The 23,826-nt window shown below is 48.6% G+C and overlaps 2 protein-coding genes across 4 annotated transcripts in view; one reads left to right on the top strand and one right to left on the bottom strand.

Moving 5' to 3' along the window:
• Positions 1-15,400, top strand: part of STK4 (serine/threonine kinase 4) — an 89,947-nt gene extending 74,547 nt beyond the window's left edge. For all 3 annotated transcript variants that reach the window (XM_027078227.1, XM_027078228.1, XM_027078229.1), the window contains exon 11: positions 11,077-15,400. In XM_027078227.1, the coding sequence (XP_026934028.1) occupies positions 11,077-11,235 (159 nt within the window). In that variant the 3' untranslated portion in view covers positions 11,236-15,400. The remainder of the gene's footprint in view (positions 1-11,076) is intronic.
• A 2,545-nt stretch (positions 15,401-17,945) lies between these two features.
• On the bottom strand, positions 17,946-23,276 carry KCNS1 (potassium voltage-gated channel modifier subfamily S member 1). The gene is made up of 2 exons (XM_027078226.1): positions 22,234-23,276; positions 17,946-19,978 (listed from the first exon to the last, which is right to left on the bottom strand). The coding sequence occupies exons 1-2, from the start codon at positions 23,257-23,259 to the stop codon at positions 19,508-19,510; spliced, it is 1,497 nt and encodes a 498-aa protein (XP_026934027.1). The 5' UTR covers positions 23,260-23,276; the 3' UTR covers positions 17,946-19,507.
• Between the last annotated feature and the right edge of the window lie 550 nt (positions 23,277-23,826).

Genomic DNA, 23,826 nt, shown 5'->3' with positions numbered 1-23,826 from the left:
AACTAACACAACATTGTAAATCAACTATCCTCCAATAAAAATTAAAAAAAATATACAAGGAGTTATTACCTATGATACAAGAGGAGCTGTTAGGTATAGGGAAACTCTCTATGGTTCCCTAGGGCTGACGGAGTGTCCCCAGGGAAGGACAAACTACCAGGGGTTCAGACTTCAATAGAGGAGGTGGGGTTCAGCCTGTGGCCTAGCAGAGGAGTTTGCCGGTTTGGCCAGACCTGAGCTGGCCCAAAGGCTCTGGGCAGACCATCCATGGCCCTCTGGAGTGCAGGCAAGGAGCAGGCAAGGAGCAGCCAGTGCCATGGACGTGCATGGAGGGTCTGGGTACCGGTGGGGCCAGGAGACCTTCAGAGCCTGCAAACCTCGTGGGAGCTCTGGTGTCCACGTCGACAGGACTGCTGAAACATTATTACCAGGCTGAGGCTGCAAGGTCACACAGGAACCAGGTTCTGGGCCGTGGCTGGGCCACACGCCACCAACTGTCCTCACATCCACACTGCTGGCCCCAGTGCTGGACGCTCAGGGGAGCTGCCTCCTCCCTGCACTGTCCCCCCAGCCTGTCCTGAGAAAAACATCACGTACACTTCAAAGGAGAAGCGCTCAACATGCATGTTTATCACAGAGCATTACACAGAGAAGGGTGCACTCAGAGCTGAGAGGTAATAAATTGGTAACTGATACACTCTCCCTGTTCTTTTTAAAAGAAATACTATCAAGTCAAAAGCAGTACTAACTATATACTTGTGCTATTAACAGTCAGATATACTTGTGCTATGAACAGTCAGACATTTCACAAGGGGAAAGGTTTTAAGAAAATTAGAACTTACAAAGACTATGTTTATAGACAGATATAAACATCATCTTAATCATGAAATATACCTTCCCATGGTATATTACCGTATACATCGTCTTATTATCACCACTCTCCCCTCTCCCTGTCATTATAGTTTCCAAATTTTATGCCAGACCCCAGGTCGAAGACAGTTTCTTTCTTCATGATGCTTGCTCACTATAGAAAACATTTAGGATACAAATTGTAAAGAACAGTTTCATACCAGAGAAGCTCAGTGTTTTTAACTCTGAGCTCGGATGAGCTTACTACTGCTAGGAATGTGGTGATCATTGTTCCTGAGGCAAAAAACTAGGACACATGGTCTTTACAAAGAATGTTTTCTGGTTTGTGAATTGATACACATTTGAAAAGTATTACCATGGCATAAATTAAATCACATTTGATTATCCATACTGATTAAACATTGGTTGAAAAGAATAAAGAACTATCTCAAAGTATCTAGGACACATACATATTAATGCTCTTATTTTTCTAAGTTTCTTAAAAAAAGATGACTTTATACAGAAGTCTTAAATCAGAAAAAGAAAAGGAAAATGGTAAAAATCCATATTTAGCAGTTTTGTGGTTTGGGCAGAGTAAGTCTGACACACCCCTCTATCTAGACCTAATTTTTTCTTTTTGACACTGTAAGGAATTTAGGTCCCAAAACTTGATGGCCATTGCAGAAAGATGCTGACATGCCTTGCAGATAGAACTTACCTGCTTTTGCTGCAGATTTTGTTTTTTTTCTCAAAGGCTATTGTGAGAATACTTCTCTTGGGGTACTTAGGTTGTAAATCTCTGAGCCTTCATTACATGGGAGTGCCCAGCAGTAAGGCTTATAGAGGTTTCATATGCTTTCCAGAAATCGAGTGCTGTTCATTACTCAGAGAGTTTGTACTTTCCTTCTTGACTAGTTTTCTGTAAACGTTTTGTTCTTTTAGTGTATTTAGACTGGATCCTATTTATGTTTGAAGATACCTTTTAATACTACCTTTATTAAATAAAGTGAGATTAATTTGTATTTCAGCCTTCCGATTTTGCTTGGGATTCTTTGGGCTTCTTCTTATTTGGTAAGATAAGGGAGAAAATAGCCTGCACTTTTTGTTACCTTGTAAATTTCCAGCCCAAGTAAGTGTGCAAAGGCACAACTTATAGGGATTCTTGTGTGATTAGCCCTTTTCCCGAATTATTCAGCTACATTAAAACTGCAGCTTGGTGCAGTTGGTGTTTTAGGTTTTCATATCCTCTGAAAGATTAATATCCCGCAAGAACGATGATACTGTTGATGTCTCCCTTTAGTGCTTTCACATATCGAGAGCATCATATTCAGCTCTATTCCTCTACTTTGCCTCCTTTAGACATTGACAGTTATTTTAGGACGTTTAATTATTCTAGGAGGCTATGTGTTTGCTAACTTCCTGAAAATTTTCCTCTCATAGTTTGGCTTCCTTAAGTGTGAGATCTATAAACCAATTTAGAGCTACTCTTAAAATAGAATTTTTCTTACAGAGCAATCAGCAGCAGTCAAGACCAGCGTGGATTTTCCTGTCCCTTCTCCCTTGTAACTTTATTGCAGTCATTACACTGGTCGAGCCGTTCATTTGACTTTGGTACGCATGAGTCAGTTTGGAATAACTGACATAACCTTATTTAACACACTTATATTATGCTCTTAGGCTTATTTATTGATTACATATTTTCAAAGCTTCTGAAAAGCCCGGTGTCTTACTAGTCATTGAGGGAAGCCAATAAAAAGTCAGTATCATTTTCAAGCAAAGGCTTCAAGATTGAAGGATCTATTTCTTTATTAAATATTCATTGAGAACTGTTTTCTGCTGTCCTGACTCTCTGAAAATATATTAAAGGTAGGTCCTACTCTTAAATAGCTCCCACTTTAGTAAAAGGAAAAGGGAGCTGGGGAGAGAGAGGAGTGGGAGCTTGAGCGGGGCTGCAGGGTCGAATGGGCATCTCCTAATCCGAAGACAGGGAGGATTCTGTTCTGCAGAAGCATGGAGGAATGAAAAACCATGGAATTGGAAACCCAATGGAAAAATGACATTGGAAAACCATGGAAAAAACCCAAAGGAATTTTGAGTAGCTATTAGTGATATTGATAAGTGAACTTGTAAATCCTTTCATTTACTTAACCTAATTTTATTAGCTCCCTGTACCTCATATGTGATAGTTACTTGAAATAACAAGATTTGCATTTCATTTTTGAAAATTCTACAATTCAGACTTTCCCTGAATTAGAGTGAGTACCCCTTCTTTGCACTATAAATATATAAAAAGGCAAGCTCTTTCTCTCAGAGACTCTGACCACAGAGATACTTCCTTCTCTCAACTGTAGTACATGTTGCCTTGACACAGAGTTGGCTTGGCTTTGCACTCAGACACGCAAGAGCTCATATCCTAACCCAGCCACTTACATTTGCTGGCTCTGGGGTCAGGGGAACAATTCCTGTATCTCTCTAAGTCTCAGTTTCCATCTCTGTAAAATGGGTACCACTACTTATTTCGTGGACTCTTCTGAGGATTACATGAGATGATGCATGTAAAGTTCTGAGCACAATGCCTATCTAGCACATAGCACTCAGTTCAGAGTAGCTCTAATTAGCAATCATTGGGCACTTAGTAATGCCTCATACTGTAGCTTGGTTTCATGACTTATCTACCTCGTTTATTTCTACTTCTAGTGTGAAAGGACCCTGCCATACCCTTTCTGTCCCATACACACCCTTACTTGGCCCACACGCCTCAATCATCCCTACTCCTGCCCAGTTCAGGCCAAGCACAGGTGTCTGACAGAGCCAGTACTCGCTAAAGATGTAATGTTAAATATTAGCAGTGCAGTGCCTCTTGAGGTCCATTATTCTTTTATATTTGGGGTATGAAATTTCTTTTTGGGTTCTTGCTGTGGAAAGCCAGAATCATGATTGCAGTGAAAAATCTGGGTTTGGTCAAAACTTGACTATCTTTGGCCAACGGCTATTATAAAACTCACAGACAAAACCAAACTGAAACAACAACAAAAAGCAGGTGCCTTGTGATTTTCAGAGTAAGTTGTAAAAGTTCACGCCAGAACAGAGTTGGAGTAAATTCTAAGCATGTAAAAGTACTTCTTCAAAAATTCATTTTGTCACGGAAGTTTAAGGATGACTTTCAGTAAATCACAAATAACCAAGAGAATGCAAGTACTATTCTTTCTTTCCCCCTTCCTTCCTTCCCTTCTTTTTTTTATTATGTTTTATCTCCATAGAGTTTGCTTTGTTTTATTTATTTATTTATTTATGGCTGCGTTGGGTCTTCGTTGCTGCGCGCGGGCTTTCTCTAGTTGCAGTGAGCGGGGTCTACTCTTCGTTGTGGTGCACGGGCTTCTCATGGCGGTGGCTTCTCTTGTTGCAGAGCATGGACTGTAGGTACGTGGGCTTCAGCAGTCGTGGCGCGTGAGCTCAGTAGTTGTGGCTCACGGGCTCTAGAGCACAGGCTCAGTAGCTGTGGCACATGGACCTAGTTGCTCCGAGGCATGTGGGATCTTCCCAGATCAGGGTTCGAACCCGTGTCCCCTGCATTGGCAGGCGGATTCTTAACCACTGCGCCACCAGGGGAGTCCCCTTCCTTTCCTTCTTCCTCCCTTCCTTCCTTCCTTCCTCCCTTCCTCCCTCCCTCCCTCCCATCCTTCCTTTCTTTCTTTTTCTTTCTTTCTTTTCTCTCCTTCCCTCCTTCTCTCTTTCTCTCTCTCTCTTTCTCTATCTCTCTCCTTCTCTCTCTCTTTCCCTCTCGCTCTCTTTTGCTGCACAACTTGTGGGATCTTAGCTCCCCAACCAGGGATTGAATCCACACCCTCGGTAGTGAAAGCTCAGAGTCCTAACCATTGGACCGCCAAGGAATTCCCTATTCTTCATATTATAGTAAAACCCCATTATTTAAAGAAAAAAACCCTTTTGCTTTTTGTCTTTTTGTTTATACCATTTATCAAATTACATCCTTCATACGCACACAGACACACACACATACACACACGATTCATACTGAACCCTCTCTGGGTAGGGGGCTCTCTGGATGCAGTCTTCAGGTTGTCTGAGGCCAATCTTCTGACCCCTGTTGGAGCTCTTGTCATTATATCACTGTGCCTGCTTGAAGCCAGATGTCTTTGTTTTACCTATGCTTAAAGTCTACATTTCATTCCAGTCATCTTGATAAATATTTTATACACGTGCAGTCATGTTTGCTTTGATTGGAATTCTGGTAACCGTTCCATGTATTGATTTGAAGTCATCATAAGCTCAGAATGGGAATGAAGTAATAATTCACTGATAACAGTTTTGCCACTTTTCTTCCTTATTGGAGAAGCATGAGGAAGAGTTTATAAGGGACTGATGGAAACATGATTTGGCATGACCACAATTTGAATCAGAGGAAATCTCTCATTAAAATTCTCACAAGGCTTATTTAAGGAGCAAGATCTTTTGAAATCAAGTAATCTAGTGCTTACTTTTCCACACCAGCTGTGATTTGGGTGTCAGCGTCCTTGCTTTTCTGCTTGGCTATCTTCTCACTCATCTGCTGAGAGGTGACTGCATCACTGGAGAGTCTTATCTTACTGGAGTCACCTCTCCCCAGTCTTGAATCCACCCCTAGATAAAGATAAGGTCACATTAAGAAACGGAACGTATCTTTTTTTTTTTTTTTTTTGCGGTACGCGGGCCTCTCACTGTTGTGGCCTCTTCCGTTGCGGAGCACAGGCTCCGGACGCGCAGGCTCAGCGGCCATGGCTCACGGGCCCAGCCACTCTGCGGCATGTGGGATCCTCCCGGACCGGGGCACGAACCCGCGTCCCCTGCACCGGCAGGCGGACTCTCAACCACTGCGCCACAAGGGAAGCCCTGAATTTTTTTTTAGGGACGTATCATGACACCATTCTCATGATAGACTTCTGAGGTAAGAGTTTCTGGCAGCAGCGGAGCAGGACTTTGAAATAGGTCTAAATCCTATACCTTGGATTGTTTGTTCACCATGGGCCTCGTTGCCAAGGCAGGATGAAACTCTCCTGTATGTTCTGATGTGTTCAGTTTAGCTTGACCCTGCTGATTCAAGATGGGCTCACTGTCAGTGTAATTCCTGTGACTTGTTGCTTGTGATGAAACACCAGCCAGATCTTCTCAGTTGTTCTCTAGGCCACTTGTGCAACTGACATGGACACGCCATCATTCAGAATCTCAGGGTTGCTAAGGCCATTTGAGAAGAAATCACTTCCCATCAGCCTTCTGGCTCCGTCCTAATGCCGGCAATCTGAGGACCTTGCTGTCGTCTGGCCCAGAAGAAACAAGCCAGGTCCATCTGATTCGGGGTTTCTCACACAGAGTTCACTAGAGACGCCTCTGTGAGTGGGGCGTGTGTCCTGCACCACACTGTGAGCTCGTCACATTCAGCTCTTAACAGCAGCAGCAGCTGCTATATTACTCACCTAGTTCCTCCATTTGCCAAGAAAGGACTTAAGGTGACAGCTTCCATTTATCTACTTTCTTTCTGCGCACCAGGCGCTCTGTTTTATACTTTACCAACACCTCTAAGCCTCACAACTTCCCTTGTAGGTGCAATACTTTTGTCCTCCATTGAAGAAGCAGGCAGGTGCGGCACACATTAAAGACTTGCCCAGGGCCATCCAGCTCCCAAAGGCAGGGCACCCGTGGAACCAGGGCCATCTGACTCAAAGCCACTGCTCTCCCCCTAAACCCAGCTGCTCCTCAGCCTTTCTAGATAAGACGGGCTTGCTTGCTTGCGGGAGAGGGCTTGCTTGAGTTCTCTGAGGAGTTCACATCTGAGCTAAGGCCAAAAGGATAAGGAAGAACTGGCGACAAGCCATCCAGGCAGGAGGATCATTAACTGCATAGCTGTTGAGGCCAGAAAAGTGTGGCCTGTCTGACGATCTGAAATAAAGCATAGCTAGAGGGTCCTGAGCAGCAGCAGTCATGAAGTTGGAGGGGATGACAGGCCAGAGACGTAGGGCCATTGTAGCCCCTGGTGAGTTGTTGGATTTTATTCTAAATGCAGTAGGCAACAAACGGGCGGCTCATTTCTGTATTTTTAATTGTTTGTTGCTGGGAGATGATGGTGGCCTGAATTGAGGGCTTGGAGGCAGAGATGAGAAAAGTGGTTGGATTTGAGTTATACCAGTATTTCAGAGACTAGATTGAAGGACTGTATGTGGTCAAGGGGGTGGTGACAGAAAGGGGAAAATCGGGGATGAATTTGAGCACCTGGGAGGATGGGGGTACCATTCCTGAGATGGGGAAGACCAGGGGGTAAGGAGAAGAGGTTTGGGGATGAGGGAGGATGGGACTCAAGAGTTTTAGTTTGGATGTGTTAAGGGACGGAGGTAGCCAGTAGGATCTGATCAGGGTGTGTGAGTCTGGAGTTCAGAGGAGAACTCTGGTCTAGAGATGGAATTGTGGGAATCACAGTGTAGAGAGGATGTTTCAGTCCTAGGGTTTAGATGAGACACCAAATGGTGATATTCCCTTTAGCTAGTGAAAGCCGCTCAAGCTACCTGTGTGGCTGGTGTGAGCATTTACTCCATCAGGATGCTGGCTGCAGCGAACTGTAGGACCACAGCTATTCTACTGCAGGATATACATTTGAAATTTATTTATGCCACCAAGGACCAGGAAGGTGAAATGCTACACTTGGTGCCAGAAAACCATTCTCTGAGCTTGTTTTCAGAAAAATCCATATCTGGATGGCGTGACTGGCTGGCTGTGTTCTAATAGGTCAGTTGTAACTTAAGCCCCAAGGGCCTTAGGGCAAGTAAATTAGCCTGAAGGTAGCTGAGATAAAGCCAGGGTGCTTGTTGTTGCCCCCAGATTAGAATCAAGGGCAAAAGAGCTGCATAGAAATTGGAAACCTAGAAGAAGCCTTGACCAGAGACAGGCAGCGATTACTTTGTGAGAATTTCACTGCCAGGAAAAGGAGAAGGAAGGTGTAGGATCACGCTGATCAAATTGAGGGCTTATAAGAAATGCCTGAATAGCTTCTTAGCACCTGAAGTCCTGCGCCTCCCCTCCCAGGGGGCCTGATCCAGTAGCTCTGGCTGGGGGCTCAGGAGTCGGTATTTTCAACAAGTGATTCTGATGCAGGTGATCCGTGGATCATACTTTGAGAACCACTGAGTTTCAAGAGACCTTTGAGATCATCTAGGCAGCCCTCTCTTACAAGTGGGGAAACTGAGGCCTAGGGAGGAGGTGGTGCTTGCCTGAAGTGGCAGGACAAGTTGGCAAGCTAGTGCAGTTCCACCGACTTCCGTTTCTTCATCTTGCAGTTAAGTCTTTATCCAAATGGACGGGTCGGAAGCGAGCCTCCCGTCCCAACTCCCAGCTCGCCTTCCTTCACTGTATTTCCTTTCTTTTCTTTTCTGTAACACCTTCTAATCTAAGAGTCATTTACTAATTTACTGTGTTAATTGTCATATGTCTGTCTCACCTCACTAAGATGTAAGCTTCGTAAGGGCAACGATTTGGGGAGCTTTTTGTTTTTCTTCCCACTGAAGGATCCTATGTGCCTTCAGTACACAGTGCCTTGGCCTAGAGTAGGTATTCAGTGAATATTTGATGAATGGTTGGATGAAAACTATTTTGTTAAACTATACAGACGTTAACGGGCATTGTGGGAAAGTGCCAGCCCTTAGGCATTGTTAACCCAAAATAGAGTAGAATGTTCTCTTTCTCACTCCTTTGACTCTGGTTCGGATCCGAGGTTACAGGAACAGCTTATTGATGAGAGATTAATTAGCGACTTCCCAATAATATTAATAATAACGATAATATAACAGCAACAACAATAACGGTTATTTTTATGTTTTTATGCCGTGCGCGGGCCTCTCACTGTTGTGGCCTCTCCTGCTGCGGAGCACAGGCTCTGGACGCACAGGCTCAGCGGCCATGGCTCACGGGCCCAGCCGCTCCGTGGCATGTGGGATCCTCCCGGACCGGAGCACGAACCTGCGTCCCCTGCATCGGCAGGCGGACTCTCAACCACTGCGCCACCAGGGAAACCCTACAATAACGGTTATTAATAACAACAGGGATAGCTATCATTTATGGCATGTTTACTGTCCACCAAATACATACGACATGAAGTCCTACACTAAGAGCGTCACACCTATTATGAACTCGTCCAATTCTCTTTTCACCCCAAGGGTGGAGGAACTGAGATTGTCTGTTTTCCAGAGGAGAAAAGTGAGGCTCAAAGAGGGCAAGTTATTTGTCCAAGGTTACACAGCCAGTGCAGTTAGGATCTGTCCTTAACCACCAGTTACATTCAGTATTCGGTTTGGGGTGTCCTCTCTTTGGAGAAGGAATCGAAAAAGCTAAAGACGAGGCAGGCATCACCCTCCGGGGTGTCCCTGCACCAAGGACACCAGCCTCCAGGATGGTGTCAAACCACACAGGCTGGAAGGCAAGATGGATTTTTTCAGCCCGACTTTCCAGCACTTCCACACCCTCTCAAGTCTTTCCATTCTCACGTTACAAAGAACCTTCTGTCTTGAACTGTGAGGCTTTTCTCACTTCTGAGACCACCTCCCTGAAGCGGACCAAGGGGCATTCCTGTGGTGACAGGTCACTAAGCCATTTCTAGGGAGGCCACTGCAGTGCTTCCCTCTAAAAGGAAGAGGGGGACAGAAAGAGGCTCCTTCACCCACCTTTCGATACCCTTTCCCTGGTGAGGCTTCAGGAAGGGGCTGAGGGAGCCAGTGATTCTATAAATCTCCTGTGATACTTGAGTGAGCCTTTTGAGCTCCTGAAACACTGTGCCTGTTACACTGGCTGTGAGCTCACAGAATTTCTCACCACCTGCTGTGGAGAATGTCGGCATTCATTCCCACCCCTGCCAGCCTGGCCTGGCCTCGCTCGGATGCAGTGAACACTCCACACATACGGCAATGGCCACAAGGCCACTTGCCCGACAGCTGCAGACACAGGTGGAAGATGGGCCCCCCTGGGCTGTAGCCAAGGTTGTGTGTTGTCCCACTCATTGCCATCTTTAAGCACACAGGGCACCAGGCGCTGTGCCGACCACCCGACAGCCACGGTCTTATTTGATTCTTATAATAAACACGATGAGGCCCTGTGGTCCTACTTCTGTAGATGAGGAAGCCCTGGAACAATCGGTCCCTGGCGTGAGTCTCACAGCATCTGCAGAGGCAGAGCCACGTTTCCAACACAGGTTGAGTTGGTTCTCAAACCCGTGCTTTTGTGAGTCTGCCTGTCCCCAACGCTGGTTAAGAGCAGGGCCTCTGGGTTTGAATCTTGACTCTGCCACGTCTCGGCCGTGAGACACTGGGCAAATCACTGAGCCACCCTCTTCCTTGGCTTGTTCTTCTGTGACATAGGGATAATAATATACTGAAATCACAGGATTGTCATGAGGATTAAATTAATTGACATATAATGTATGCCAAGCACTTGGTGTCTGGCGCATGGAGAGCGTTGTGTAGGTGCTTGCCTTTAGTATTAACTTAGATATCAGGGCCTCTTTTTCCTTTCTGCAGGACGGAAACTTCATCTCAGAAGTTTCAGGGCTTCTCCAGCTAGCCCCCCGTCCCACCACCCCCACAGAGGGCTTGTGTCTGTATTCCCAAGACACTTAGGTAGATCATCCGTGTAAAGTGCTTACTTAGAGTGGTGCTCCCAGTAAGTGCTAGCGGTGACAAGGGTGACAGTGCCAAGACTCTGGGGTGTGGGGAGATGGGGGCCGGGGGAGAGCATCTGCTCCTCCGCGAGCATCTGTCCTCCCTGGTGTAGGGTCCCGAAGGAGACATGGCCACCGTGCAGATGCCCACATCACGGGTAGGACGAGAGCCAGGAGGCAATCGTTATGCTGCATATACCAAGTTACTCTTACTTTAGTGCCCTAACAATGAATCCAATGTAATTAATTTACAAGAGAGGGGAGATGAAAGTCTCATTCATTAAGTTCCTGGTCAAGGAACAGTAAATCAAAGAGATTAACACTTAGAGCTCTTCCCAGGGGAATTCCTTGGCGGTCTAATGGTCAGGACTCTGCACTTTTCACCGCTGAGGGTGCGAGTTCAATCCCTGATCAGGGAAGTAAGATCCCACAAGCCGCATAGCACGGCCAAAAAAAAAAGAACTCTTCCTGGGGTAAGTTGTCTCAAAAAGCCACTGACCTGGATCTTGTCATGACTATACTTTCTACCTCCCTTGTAGCTGAAGAGTTGGACAGTAGAGGACCTTCAGAAGAGGCTCTTGGCCCTGGACCCCATGATGGAGCAGGAGATTGAAGAGATCCGGCAGAAGTACCAGTCGAAGCGGCAGCCCATCCTGGATGCCATTGAGGCCAAGAAGCGGCGGCAGCAAAACTTCTGAGGGAGGCCAGGCCGGCAGGGCCCCAGGCCAACGGCGAGCTCTGGCTCGCTCGCCCCTCCAGCTGCCTCCATCATCTCTCCAGCCCCTCTGTGAACTCAGGAACGTGCGCCAGTGGCCAGGGCTGCCGTGCCGGTCAGCGCGCCGCCCTGATATGTGCATTTAAACTGGGCAGTTATATCATTTCAGAGGATTCATGTGGGCGCTTTGAAACTCAGAGTTTTCAACCCCAGAAACAGAGACTCCTAGTTGAGTGAGAGCTGGGAAAGTGTCCCATTGTCTTTTGTTTTTCTTCTCCCAGTAGCTTTCAGTGGTTCTTTCTGGAAGACTTTAAAAAATATATATAAATATGCATATATATATATAAATTATAACTAGATTCCCCACATGGCGTGGTGGCATCTCTGTATAGGTACAGTTTTAAACAGTTGCCTCTTTTCTGTAAGATTATGGTACTATGGGACATGAGGGCAGAGGACACCAGGAGACTGCTGGGGTCACTCCACCCCCTGGAGCCAACCCCACCCTTTTGCAGGGCTGCACTGACAGATTAGGTTGGGGCCTGTTCCTTTACCACGCTTTCAGCCTTGTGCAGGCCATCCTGCTTCTGGAGCTATCAGTGATGCCCAAGGGAAAGCCTTGAGCACCGGTGTTTACTTTCTGAGTCCCGGGAGAAGCCTGGCACGCTCCTTGCAAGACTGGCCTTTGCAGTTTCAACGCCTTTCATCCATCTCCACTCTCCCAACTGCCTAGAGTCACAGCAAAGACACTGCCCAGTGCCTTAAGAGGAGACATGATCCAGCAAGGGGACAGGCCTGCCAGGAACTCCTAGCAAAGTGGAGCTGTGTTCAGTCTGCAAAAGGGAAAAGGTTTTTGAAGTTCTCGTCATCCATGTGAAGATGACACACGTGGCATTTTGTTCCACGTTCCTTACAGACAGGGGTAGAGGGCATTGCTTTTGAGACCCACATTCCAACATGTGACTGTTTTCTTTTCCATTTTACTGCTACGGGGTCTGGAAAGGGTAAATGAATATCAGACTAAGATTTGTTCTCCAGGAGACTCAACCCAGACCCGTAAAATGCCAGAGCTGGAAGGGACCATAGACATCATCTGGTCTAACAGAGGCTTAGAGAGGAGAAGTGACATGGCCCAAATCACAAAGCAAATTAAAGTAAGAGCTGGAATTGGACTTTGGGGCTCTTCACTCCTGCTTCACTGAACCAAGCAGCCCCTTCTTGGAGGGAAGACACTTGTGTCAGTTTTGGTGAAGTTGTTTCAGGGAATCCTGCTAATGGAAACTTGCTCTTGCTTTGTCTCTTCAGTAGGGGACTAGCTGTGAAGAGATTCCCAAGGGGAGCCAGATCGTTCAGTTTCAGCCATTCCATGAGCTCCACAGCATCTGCCGGACAGCAGACAGGCATCACGCGGGCAGATGTAGGGCCTAAGGCAGATCAGAGGGCTTTGCGACAGACAGCACTGAGCCATCCGTCTGGAGCCTTGGTTCAAGGCCACATGTCACTTAGTCACACAGCCAAGAGCAGACAGTTGGGAAAGACAACTGTCTTTTTGTTTTCTAGTACCTCTTCCCCTCAGATAGGGGAGCTATGACTAGGTCGCACCTAAGGATACTGTAATTTGATTCCATTATTGCTTTTGCTACCCAAACCTGGGGATCAGTGGAGAGTCAGGGAATGTTCCTCTTCTGTGGCTGGATTCTGTTCTTTACAATTACAGCAAGTTTTTTTAAAATGCAAGAGGTTGTTGTTGGTCTGCAGGGCTTGGCCAGCTAAGCAGCCTTGTGGCAGGTACAGACAACAGAGGACAATTCGAGGATCCCGCTACAATAATAAACGGCAGCTAGCGACCATGACCACTTATTATACGCCAGGCACTGCGCTAGGTAGTAGGCTCTTTGTGGCAGCTCCAAACTTCCCAATAACTCTGTGAATTAAGTGCTTTATCTCCATTTCATAGATGAAGAAACAGGTTCAGAGAGAAAAAAGTTCTTTCCCAAAGTGGTGCAGGTAGTAAGTGGTAGAATCAGGGTTCATAGCATCACCATGTGGGACCAGTATTTACAGGGAAAAGGAAAGTCACAAGTCGTCTTCTTTTTTTTTTTTTTTAATTTTATTCAAGTATAGTTGATTTACGATGTGTTCATTTCTGCTGTACAGCAAAGTGATTCAGTTATACATATATATACATTTTTTTCACATTCTCTTCCATTATGGTTTATCACAGGATATTGAATATAGTTCCCTGTTTATCCAACAAGTCTTTGCAAAAATGAAATGACCACTTTTCTTGCACAGACTAAAAAACTCTAGCTGGCATTCTTAGGTTGGGAAACCACTGAATTAGTAGTCAAGCCTGACAGCCAAGTGAGTTTTAAAACCCAAAGTATGGAGCATGAATTTTCCTACACCATCTGCTGCGCTAATTAACAGTCCTGCCTCAGTCTCTCTCTCTTTCTCTCTCTTTTTTTTAAAGGATTTTGCACTTGGCCAGACAAGAGGGGAATGCCCATTATTCTCCCTTCCTAAGCTAGAGCCAAGTAAAAGAAGGTTCAGTTTTCCCCCCATAAATATTCTTGGGAGATGAATCTCTATCTGAGGTTTATTTTGTTTCAAGCATGTGTGCATCCAGAATGCTGGTCCAACAAAGTACATTGCTTTCCAGTCCAGCTAGGCAGAGCCCTTTGGCCAAAAGTCAGTTTATTTTGGATGAGATGGATTTCCTGACAAGGTGTGTTTGTTTTCTTGTGACAGGAAGGCAGAGAAGCAAATCCTAGTCATTTTTTTCCTTGAATACTAAATTCAGGATAGGTCAGCTGGCTTCCATTGAGCCCTGAGTGTCAGTCATTGCTTGAGCATTTGTGACTCAAGCTTCCAGGGGACTCTGGGCCTCTCACTTGTTCTCTCCTAGGAAACAATGACCCAGACCTAACTGTGTCTTTTAAAAATCTCAGATTCTCCAGGAATATCTTTATTGCTTCCTCACCAGTAATTTTGAAGCAAATTTCCATTTTTCTTTTTCCTTGTCCCTTCTCCCAACCACCAAGTGGATGGACGGATGGATTCGTGGACGAGTGTTTGGCTTGATGGATACATGGTTAAATAGATAGATAGACGGACACACAGACAGACCCAATACTCCAAAGCAACTTAAGAACTATAGCCTTGACTCCTTCAGACTGTAGGTTCTGATCCAGGAAACATTTATTTAGCACCTGCTGCAAGAGATGTATTATTTATACCATTTAAAATTCAGTTGTGCTTACCAATATCAGGAATGAGAGAGGTGACATCATTACAGATCCTACAGATATTAAAAGGCTAATAACAACTTTATGAATAACTTTATGCTAATAAATTCAACAACTTAAATAAAATGGACAAATTCCTTGAAAGATACAAAGTACGTACCATACCTCACTCAAGAAGAAGTAGATGATCTGAATAACCCTTTATCTATGAAAACTTAATGGCTCTGGGTGATACACATATTACTGTCCTCGTTTGACAGATAAGGAAACCGAGGCTCAAGAGAGGTAGAGTCTGTTGCTCAAGGTCAGGTAGCTAGAATACGGCAGAGCCAGAATTCAAATCCAGGTCTTCTGATCCTCATTCCAGTGCCCTTTCTAGCATACCACGTTGCCTCTAAAGATTGCAGCTCCTTTTTTACCGGAAAATTGTTCCTGCCCAGTCCACATCCTCTCACCCCATCCTTTCTTAAGCACTATGTCTGTATTTTCACCAGGATTACAGTCATTGTATTTGGAATCCATGTTCTTTTTTGTGTTTGGAAAAAGAAAATCTCTTCTACCAGCTTGCACTCAGACCAACTTGGAAAAAAAAAAAGCTTAAATGCTGTTGCAGACGTACAACTTAAAAATGTGAAGTTTGTAGCTTTAACTTTTTGTAACAAAAACTAATAACACTGGCTTAAGAGCCGACTTGAAATGCTATTTTATAAAGTTTGGATGTAAATAACCAATCGAGGTCAGCAGTTTGTATATGTATGAGACATAGCTTCCTCCACTGCCTTTTTTTTAAAAAATTGAGATGCTTCCTATGTGCTTTTATGTTAGAATTGTTGTTCTCCCTCCTTCCTCCTTCCTCCACCTTGTCACCGTTGTTTTAAATAAACTATCATTTGGACCAGAGTCTATCCTCTTTTTAAAAATGAGAGCCTCCATCTATAGCCTGGATGGTGGTATTGTGAAACTTTGTGACATCGACTCTGTGGTGTGTTTATTCTGGAATCCAAAGCCAGGGGTAGAGGTAGGTGGCATAGGAAGTAAACTTTTGTTGGACACCTACTGTGTGCCAGGCACTGAGCTGGTTGTCAGGGAGTTAAAGATGAACTAGGCACAGCTCTTGCAGGCCACCTGGGGAGTCGGTTCAGCCCACAAGCATACAACATTGGAAATACTATGGTAGAAGAAAGTACACAACCTGTGGACACAGGAGGGAGCAACAGTCGGTTCTGCTAGGATGTCCAAGGAAGCTTTTCTGGAGGAGGTAATACATCCTGCACTTTAAAAATGAGGAAGAGACGGCAGGTGGAGAAGGGGTGAGAAGTGAGGGAGATGAGGCATCCTGGGCAGAGGGACCAGCCTATAGAAAGGGTCTGGTGTGAGAGTCTGGACATAGGATCACTTTGGCATCCTTCATCTCTGTCTGTCATTGATGAAGCCAGGCCATGCACTGCCCAGCATTCAGAGGGGATCGGCTGGGTCCTGCCCATCCTTATCCAGAAACAATTCCCTAGCCTGAGCCTGGGTTCTCTTAGTCTTAAAAATTTACTCCAGGGCTTCCCTGGTGGCGCAGTGGTTGAGAGTCCGCCTGCCGATGCAGGGGACACAGGTTCGTGCCCCGGTCCGGGAAGATCCACATGCCGTGGAGCGGCTGGGCCCGTGAGCCATGGCCGCTGAGCCTGCGCGTCCGGAGCCTGTGCTCCGCAACGGGAGAGGCCACGACAGTGAGAGGCCCGCGTACCGCAAAAAAAAAAGAAAGAAAGAAAGAAAGAGGCCCTGGGAGATGTGACACACACAGAGGAGAAGGCAACGTGATGACAGAGGCAGAGACTGGAGGGAGGAAGCCACGTGCCAGGAAATGCTAGCAGCTGACAGAAGCTAGAAGAGGCAAGGAGAGGACTCTACCCTGGAGCTTCTGGAGGGAATGTGGCCCTGCTCACACTTTGATTTTGGAATCTGGCCCCCAGAACTGTGAGAGAAATAAATTTCTCTTGTTTCAAGTTTGTTTCATCGTTTGTGGCAATCGGTTACAGCAGCCACAGGAAACGATACACCTTCCAATGAATTAATTTTTTTTCTTAAGGAAGTCAGTTTCTGTTGCTTGCAAACAAAGAACTCTAACTGTAACCGTTGTTCATCATTTCACTTATTTATTCTAATGAATTACCCTTTTTGATTAACTTAGTGACCTGCTGGATTCCTATCACTTACAACCTGCCTAATCCAAGACTGGAACCCGAGAATGTGGATTCTGAGTCACTCCACGTATCACCCACCATCCCCAGTCACCCAGAAAGCACGCCAGGCAGCCAGCTTCACACAGGCAGAAACAGGCCCCTGGGCCCAGTCTATTTGCAGAATGGTTTTCACTGATACACGGGAGTGGGAGTGAGTCGTTGCCTTTCTACCAGGGCCACACACAGCCTCATGATGGATGCAGGTCAGATGATTTTTCCCTGAGCTTTCCTCACACCAGCTCTAGGGACTCGAAGTCTGGAAGCTATCTGGCTCCTTGGTGTATGTCCAGCAAGACCACAAGGGTGGTGCATGCAGCCCTTCTGGTCTCTGTGCTCCGACCTGAGCAGAGCTGGGCCTAGAAGTTAGGAGGTGAGTGTGCAGGAGGGCTGGGGTGTGTGTGTGGTGAATTCATAGGCGACCCTTTGGCTTAGCTCCAGTCTCTGCTCCAATCTGGAGACTCAATCCACCCACATGTAGGGGCCTCCTATGTACCAGGCCCTGTGTATGCCACAAGGCCTTTGCACATGCTGTTCCCTCTGCTTGAAACGCTTCCAGGCACCCTCATTGCCTAATTAGGTATTTATCCCTAGGATGAGATAGTCACTTGCTCAGGAAAGTCTACTCTGACCTCGGTTAACGGTCCCTGCTCCATTACGCGCTTATAGTTCCCTTTACTTCATAAAGCTATTACATACTTATGGGGTTATTGAATTAAAATCCATCTCCCCCACTAGTCTGTACGCTTCACGAGTATAGGAATATATATTTTGTTCCCCACTGTATCTCTGAAACCTAGTAAGCAGCTGATAAATAGGAGGCCAGGTGGGTAAAGTAAATCTGAGAAGTGGCGGGGCTCACACCGTGGGGTCTGTGTGTATGAGGAGGTGGGTGGGAGGGGGACGCTGTGGGGAACTGGAGAGCCTGCGCTTCGCCCAAAGGCATTTGAATTTTAAAAAATACACTCAGCCAAACAAAACACGTCTGCAGGCCACACGTGAAGCCCCAGCTTATGCCTCTTCTCAAAGATGTTTGTTGAATGAATGAGTAAAGAATTTACAAGGAAGTCATTTTTATTTTTTTATTTTTTTTTTTTAAGTTTTTTTGATGGGGACCATTTTTAAACGAATTTGTTACAATGTTGCTTCTGTTTTCTGTTTTGGTTTTTTGGCCATGAGGCATGTGGGATCCTAGCTCCCCGGTCAAACCCGCACCCCCTGCATTGCAAGGCAAAGTCTTAACTACTGGACCGCCAGGGAAGTCCTAGGAAGTCATTTTTAAATCCTCAAAGAGCAAGGAGGAGGAGAGAGGCAAACTGAAAGGATCTCCTTTGCGGTCTTGTCTCTGTCCTCTTAAGGACAAGGTCTCTCTATTTCCTCTTTCTCCTCAGTGCTCCACATGTAGTAGGCTGTACAAATTGGTTGATCTATTCAACGTTTACTAAATACCTGCTCCACGCAAAGCCAGGTTCAACCAGACAGTGTCTTCCATCCTGGAGCTCAGTGTGGTGGGACAGAGCTACAGTCCGGCAATGACACGATAGCGATGGCTGTCCCAGCCACAGTATGTGGAAAGGGCTGCAGGACTTTCTCAGCAAATAGAGAGAGGATTCAGCAGGCGAGTATAAAACATGTGGCCCCAGCAAGGATGAGAGGGCTGGACCTGGCCACAAGGGACAGGAGGCTCAAGCGTTTGCCCGGATGGTGACCCAAGGGAGGGCTGGAAGTCTGCGTCATGGGCAGAAGGTAACTGCCAAGATCAGCCTGGGGGGATCTAGGGAAGGGGCGACAGGTGTCGATGCATGGCAGCTCCTTGCCACCAACACTTCAGAGCTGAGCTGGCTTTAAATCAGTGCTCCATTTGGCTTTCATCTCCCTCTGGGGCACAGATTGTGACCATCTAATAGATGGGCTGAACTGTGGAAATGGAGTAGGTCCTAGCATAGCTGGTCTAGACCTCAGGCCTCAGGCCAGGGCCCCTTCAGATTTTCTGTATCTTAAGCCAGCCCTTGGAGGAAGCTTCAGGACTATTGTTTAACAAGTCTTGCCCATCCACTAAGGGGGCAGCCTCCTACCTAGTCCTTCCTTTAAGACCTCATCTTTGAAAGCTGACTCCTGTTGCAAGCTCCTGGAAAAGAACCACAGCTGAGGTCCAGAAGCCTACATCTGAATCCCCTGCCTGGTCCTTTCCCTAGCTCTAACAGAAGGTTCTAACTCTATGAACCAACTCTGGGGGTTCCATGAACCCCCTACAACCACATGCAAATTTTGTGAGGGCAGAAGAAAGACCAGTGGAAGGAACATTGCCTTGGCAGAGACCCACGAGCTGGGATTCCAACCCTAGCTCCACCACTTCTAGTGGTGCGACATCTGGGCAAGTCATTGTGCCTCTCTGAGCCTGTTTCCTCATCTGTGAAATGGGGACGATTCCCATCCTCCAACAGAGGGCCAATGTGACACGGCTAACAGACAGAAGGCGCTCAGGAATTGTTAGCGTCCTTTTGACTTTCCCTCTTTGGCTCATGCCTGCACTGTGGGTGGCTTGGAGGTTCGTCTAGAAAGGTCTCTGGGGTGCTCCCCAGGCTCACAGAATCTAGGGTAACATTGTGCTGCCCTGCGCCTTTGGAGGAAAGGACCCGGCCTCCAGGTGTCATTTCTGAAGCCAGAGTGAGTGATACTGAGAGGCCATGCCACCAGGAAGAACTTAAGCAGGGGAGGGATCTCTGCTCTGTTTCAGCTCACTGCAGGGGTGTGGGAAGGGGGGCACGGAGCCCTGGTTTTAATAAACCTGAGAGTTTGGAGGCCCACTAGTGGCCTGAGCCTCCAGGTCTTCAGATCTTCCCTCCTGGGAGGTCTCTCGGGAGGTCTCCAGAGACGCCTCCGACACTCCGTCAACGCTGCTCAGCAAGTCCTCAAACTCCCAGTGGTCACTGTTGCGCACGGCAGCCTCCAGGGCCTTCTGGCGTCGGTAGAAGTGGGAGAACTTGTTGAAGATGATGGTGATGGGGAGCGCCACCACCAGGATGCCCCCGAGGATGCAGCCCGACGCTGCCAGCTTGCCGGCCACTGTCACCGGCACCACATCCCCATAGCCCACGGTGGTCATGCTCACCGTGCCCCACCACCAGCAGGCCGGGATGGTGTCAAAGCCCACATCCTCCTCCTTCTCGGCTGTGTAGGCCACACAGGAGAACACAGACACACCCACGGCCAGGTACAGCAGCAAGATGCCCACCTCACGGTAGCTGTGCTGGAAGAGAATGCGGGAAGTCAGAGTTGGTGAACTTACAGACCCAGTATTGGGCACATGGGGAAACTGAGGCCCAGAGAGTAGAAGGGGCAGGTCCAAAGTCACAAAGTGGAGCTGGTGCCAACACCCAGGTGCCCTGCCTGCACACTAAGGTCGTTCAACTACAGTAGCCAGCAAATCGCCCTGAGACTGAACACAGGCCTGATTTCTGTTGTCCAAAGTGCCTGCCTGCTAAACCATGGCTGTTTCTTCTAATGCAGGGGCCACTGGTGGGGCCAGCCAGTTGATGGAAAGCTGGTGATTTTTACACTGTTGCAGAACCAAGAGAGAACCGCAGTTTCTATGCCACAATGTAGAGTTGGTTTCATGTCCTTTTGACTGGTCTCTCCCATTTCTGTTAAGTACAAAAGTATTTTCTGCCTCTCGAGGAAGCTAAGAGGATATATAAGTTCCCTGAACCACCCACTGGATGCACTTGCCTGTGGGTGTGTATACTTGTTCTGCCCCCAACGCCTTACGGCACTGATGCTCGAATAGGGCAGTTCTGTCCCCCAAGGGACACGTGGCAACGTCTAGAGACATTCTTGGTCGTCACAGCTGGGAGAGGTGTGCTACTGGCATCTAGTGGGTAGAGGCCAGAGACGCTGCTAATCACCCTACAATGCACAGGACAGCACCCCGCAACCCAACAAAGGATGATCTGGCCCCAAATGTCAGTAGTGCTGAGGCTGAGAACCCCTAGTGTGGAACAGGGCCTCCCAAACTGTAAGGTGCAGAGAAATCATGTAGGGGGAACTAACTGAGTAGGTCTGGGGTAGGGCCACAGGTTTTGCAAACTCCCAGGTAATTAGGAAGCTGCTGCTGGCCAGGGGCCTGGCTTTGAGTAGCAAGGCTCTCATCCAAAGTCTTACACCCGTGCCCTGGACGCTGCAGCTTTGATCAGCACTCTTCTCCTTCCCTGCAGAAAAAGCTAGCAGCATCAGGCCCTGGCTGCCTGCATGGTGGAGGCAAGGCAGAGTTCTGGGGCGGACTGTCCCTGGAGAAATGCTCAGTTCAGGGGTCTGGCTAATGGAATTCCCTCTACCTGCCCTAGCAGTCTGCCCAGGTCGCCCTGCCTGCACCCAGCATCCTGGCTGTCCTGCCGTGAGAGCATGCAAACGGCTTTCCTAAGCCACGGGTGGAAGGGGTCTTCCAGCACCTTTTAGGGATTCTTAACAGGGTTGCATGGAGCTTTGGGAGAAAGCGGTGCTAGGGTCAGGACCAGGTGGATGCTTCTCTGGGCTGCACCACTTATTTGCTGAGGAACCTCTGACAAGTCCTGCCACCTCTTGGAGCCTCAGTTTCCACATCTGCAAAGTAGTCACAAAAATACTTGACCCTGTTTAAACCTCTCACAGGATCCCCTATTCCCACGGGGAAAAGACCAAAATTGCGGGCCAAGAGTTGACGACCCTTCAGTGCCCTGTGCCCCACTCACCTCTCCAACCTCCTCAGTGGGCACACCCTTCCCTCCATGTCCCCCTCCCAGCATCATCCTTTTCCCTCTCCAGGTCTTCTTCCAAGCTGTTCACGTTGCCTCCCTCCCAAAACCAGGCTAATTTCACCCCCTTGAGGGTAAGCTTGCCAGGGCAGTGATTCACCCCCAGTGCAGGTCCTGACACGGGGCGGGTGCTCCACAAATTGCAACCAGGCTTTAAAAAGGCAACCCTCCAACCTCAGCTTCTTCATCTACGGGAAGGGAATAAATAATAGCATGTTCCTGAGGAAGCTGTCCTGAGGATGAAATCGATGATGGGTGTGAAATTGGCACAGATAGCAGTCAGTAAGTGTTAGCTCTGGGGCTGTTGCTAGACTTAGCCTATGAAGGGTGACCTATGGTACCCGTGCTCCCTGATAACGCCAGCACGAAGGCTCAGCAGAGAAGCCAGTGAGCATCCTGCTTGGCGTATTTTTGTGATGTCTGACAGATAGATCCAAAGTAACCTTTGTCTTGTTTTTGTTATTGTTGTTTGTTTTTGTCTTTTGGTTTGGTTTTGGAAAGAAAGACAAGCAAAGCTCTGCCTCGGTTTTCCGTTTCCCTCCTGGGAAACAGGTTAACAGAAAGACCCTTCTTACAGGGCTATTGGGAAGGTAGGACTGGATGTGAAATGCACACCTGGTGTCTAGCCCCGTGTGTCTGGACACCACAGGCTTGGAAGTTCCCCTGCTAACCTGCCCCATGGTTACACCCGCCTCCCCGAAACCCCTAACCCTACCTTGAGCGTTGCACCCAGCGAGCGCAGCCCAGTGGAGTGGCGCGCCAACTTGAGCACGCGGAAGATGCGCATGAGACGGAACACCTGCACCACCTTGCCCAGGTCGCCCAGCTCCTCGCCACCCGCTCCGCCCTGGTCTCGGAGTGCCACGCCAGCCAGCAGCGTGAGATAGAAGGGCAGCACGGACACGATATCGATGAGGTTGAGCGGGTGGCAGAAGAAGTTGCGCGTGCTGGGCGCTAGCAGGAGGCGCGACGACACCTCGAAGCTGAACCAGGCGATGCAGAAGTACTCGAGGTGCCGCAGCACCGGGTCGTCGCGCAAGCCTTCCGCCCTGCGGCCCGCGGCCACCGCGGCCACGGCGGCCGCTGCCTCGCGGGCCTGGTACTCGGGCAGGCTGTGAATGCACATGGCGGCGATGGAGGCGAGCACCACGCCGATGGAGACGCAGCTGAAGAGCTTGCTGGGCAGCGAGTAGCCCGGGTTCTCCATGGTGAGCCAGAGGCGGCGGCGCAGGCGGCCGCAGCGCACCGCCCGGTAGTGCGCTAGCTCTCGCTGCACGTCAGAGATCTCTTCGGGGCACGGGCCCACGCTGCTCAGCGTGTCGCTGTCCTCGTCCCAGACGCGCGGTCGTGCCACGCGCCGCTCCAGGTAGCGCGCACGGCAGCACGTGGCCAGCGCGCTCTCGCCCAGGCCCCAGTAGTCGGCCTCCTGGCCGAAGGCGAAGACGCACTGCTCGTCGAGCACGTGCAGGCGGCCGGTGCGGTAGAAGTGCAGCAGGCTCAGGAAGAAGCCCGGGTGCCGATCGAAGTAGAACTCGCGCGCCGCCGCATCGTAGTCGTCGCACAGGCGTCGCGCCTGCTCCTCCGACGCCGCGGCCTGCAGGCGGCCCAGCCGCGTGCCCGGGAACCGCGCCAGGGCGCGGGCGCTCAGCCGCCGCCGCACGCCGCCCACGTTCACGCGCAGCGCCTCGTCGCTTCGCCGCCAGGGCACCCGGGCTCCGGGCCCCGGGCACTCGCTCACCATGGCTGCCGCGTGCTGGCCTGCGGACAGGGGATGGGCACGCTGAAGGGGGCGTTCCCGGACGGCCTCCCTTCCACGAAGACCAGGTCTAAATCCCCTCCCTGCTCCATCCCCAGCCAGGGGCGTTGGAGGCGCTATGTGAAGCGTCTGGTACGCCATAGGCACACAGTGTCAAGTGCCCTCCGGACTCAAGAGTCAAGCTTGGGTTTGAATATCCCTCACTCCCCACTCCCCCACTGGGGTCCTTGGCCAAATCACTGAGAACTCCCCCCACCCCTTCATTTTCATAAAGTGGATGCTGAGATGTCCCTTGGAGGACTATGAAAGCTGTAGGACGGCAGGATGTCCTGACCCCCGCTGGCCGCTCATTCAGGACGTCTCCTTGCCCAGACTGGGATTTTCGCATTCCAGAGGCTTCCTATGGGACCATGCGCAAGCTGGCACTCTGAAGCTGGGTTTCCTCCTCTACACAGCGGGATAGTGAGCATTACTATCTAGGGTCGTTGAGAGAATCCGTCTAGACCAGAAGTTCTTAAGGTGTGTTCCCTGGACAAGCAGCTTCACCGTCAC

This window comes from Aethalodelphis obliquidens, unplaced genomic scaffold (assembly GCF_003676395.1).
Source record: "Aethalodelphis obliquidens isolate GAN/ISIS:26980383/991018 unplaced genomic scaffold, ASM367639v1 scaffold42, whole genome shotgun sequence".
NCBI lineage: Eukaryota > Metazoa > Chordata > Mammalia > Artiodactyla > Delphinidae > Aethalodelphis > Aethalodelphis obliquidens.
The sequence above is the reverse complement of the archived record's forward strand: the minus strand, read 5'-3'. Positions and strand labels throughout refer to the sequence as shown.

Coding starts and splice junctions, on each gene's coding strand:
- KCNS1 (XM_027078226.1), bottom strand. CDS start 23,259: ATGGTGAGCGAGTGCCCGGGGCCCGGAGCCCGGGTGCCCTGGCGGCGA. Junction 19,979..22,233: donor CGCTGGGTGCAACGCTCAAG/GTAGGGTTAGGG, acceptor ATTCTCTTCCAG/CACAGCTACCGTGAGGTGGG.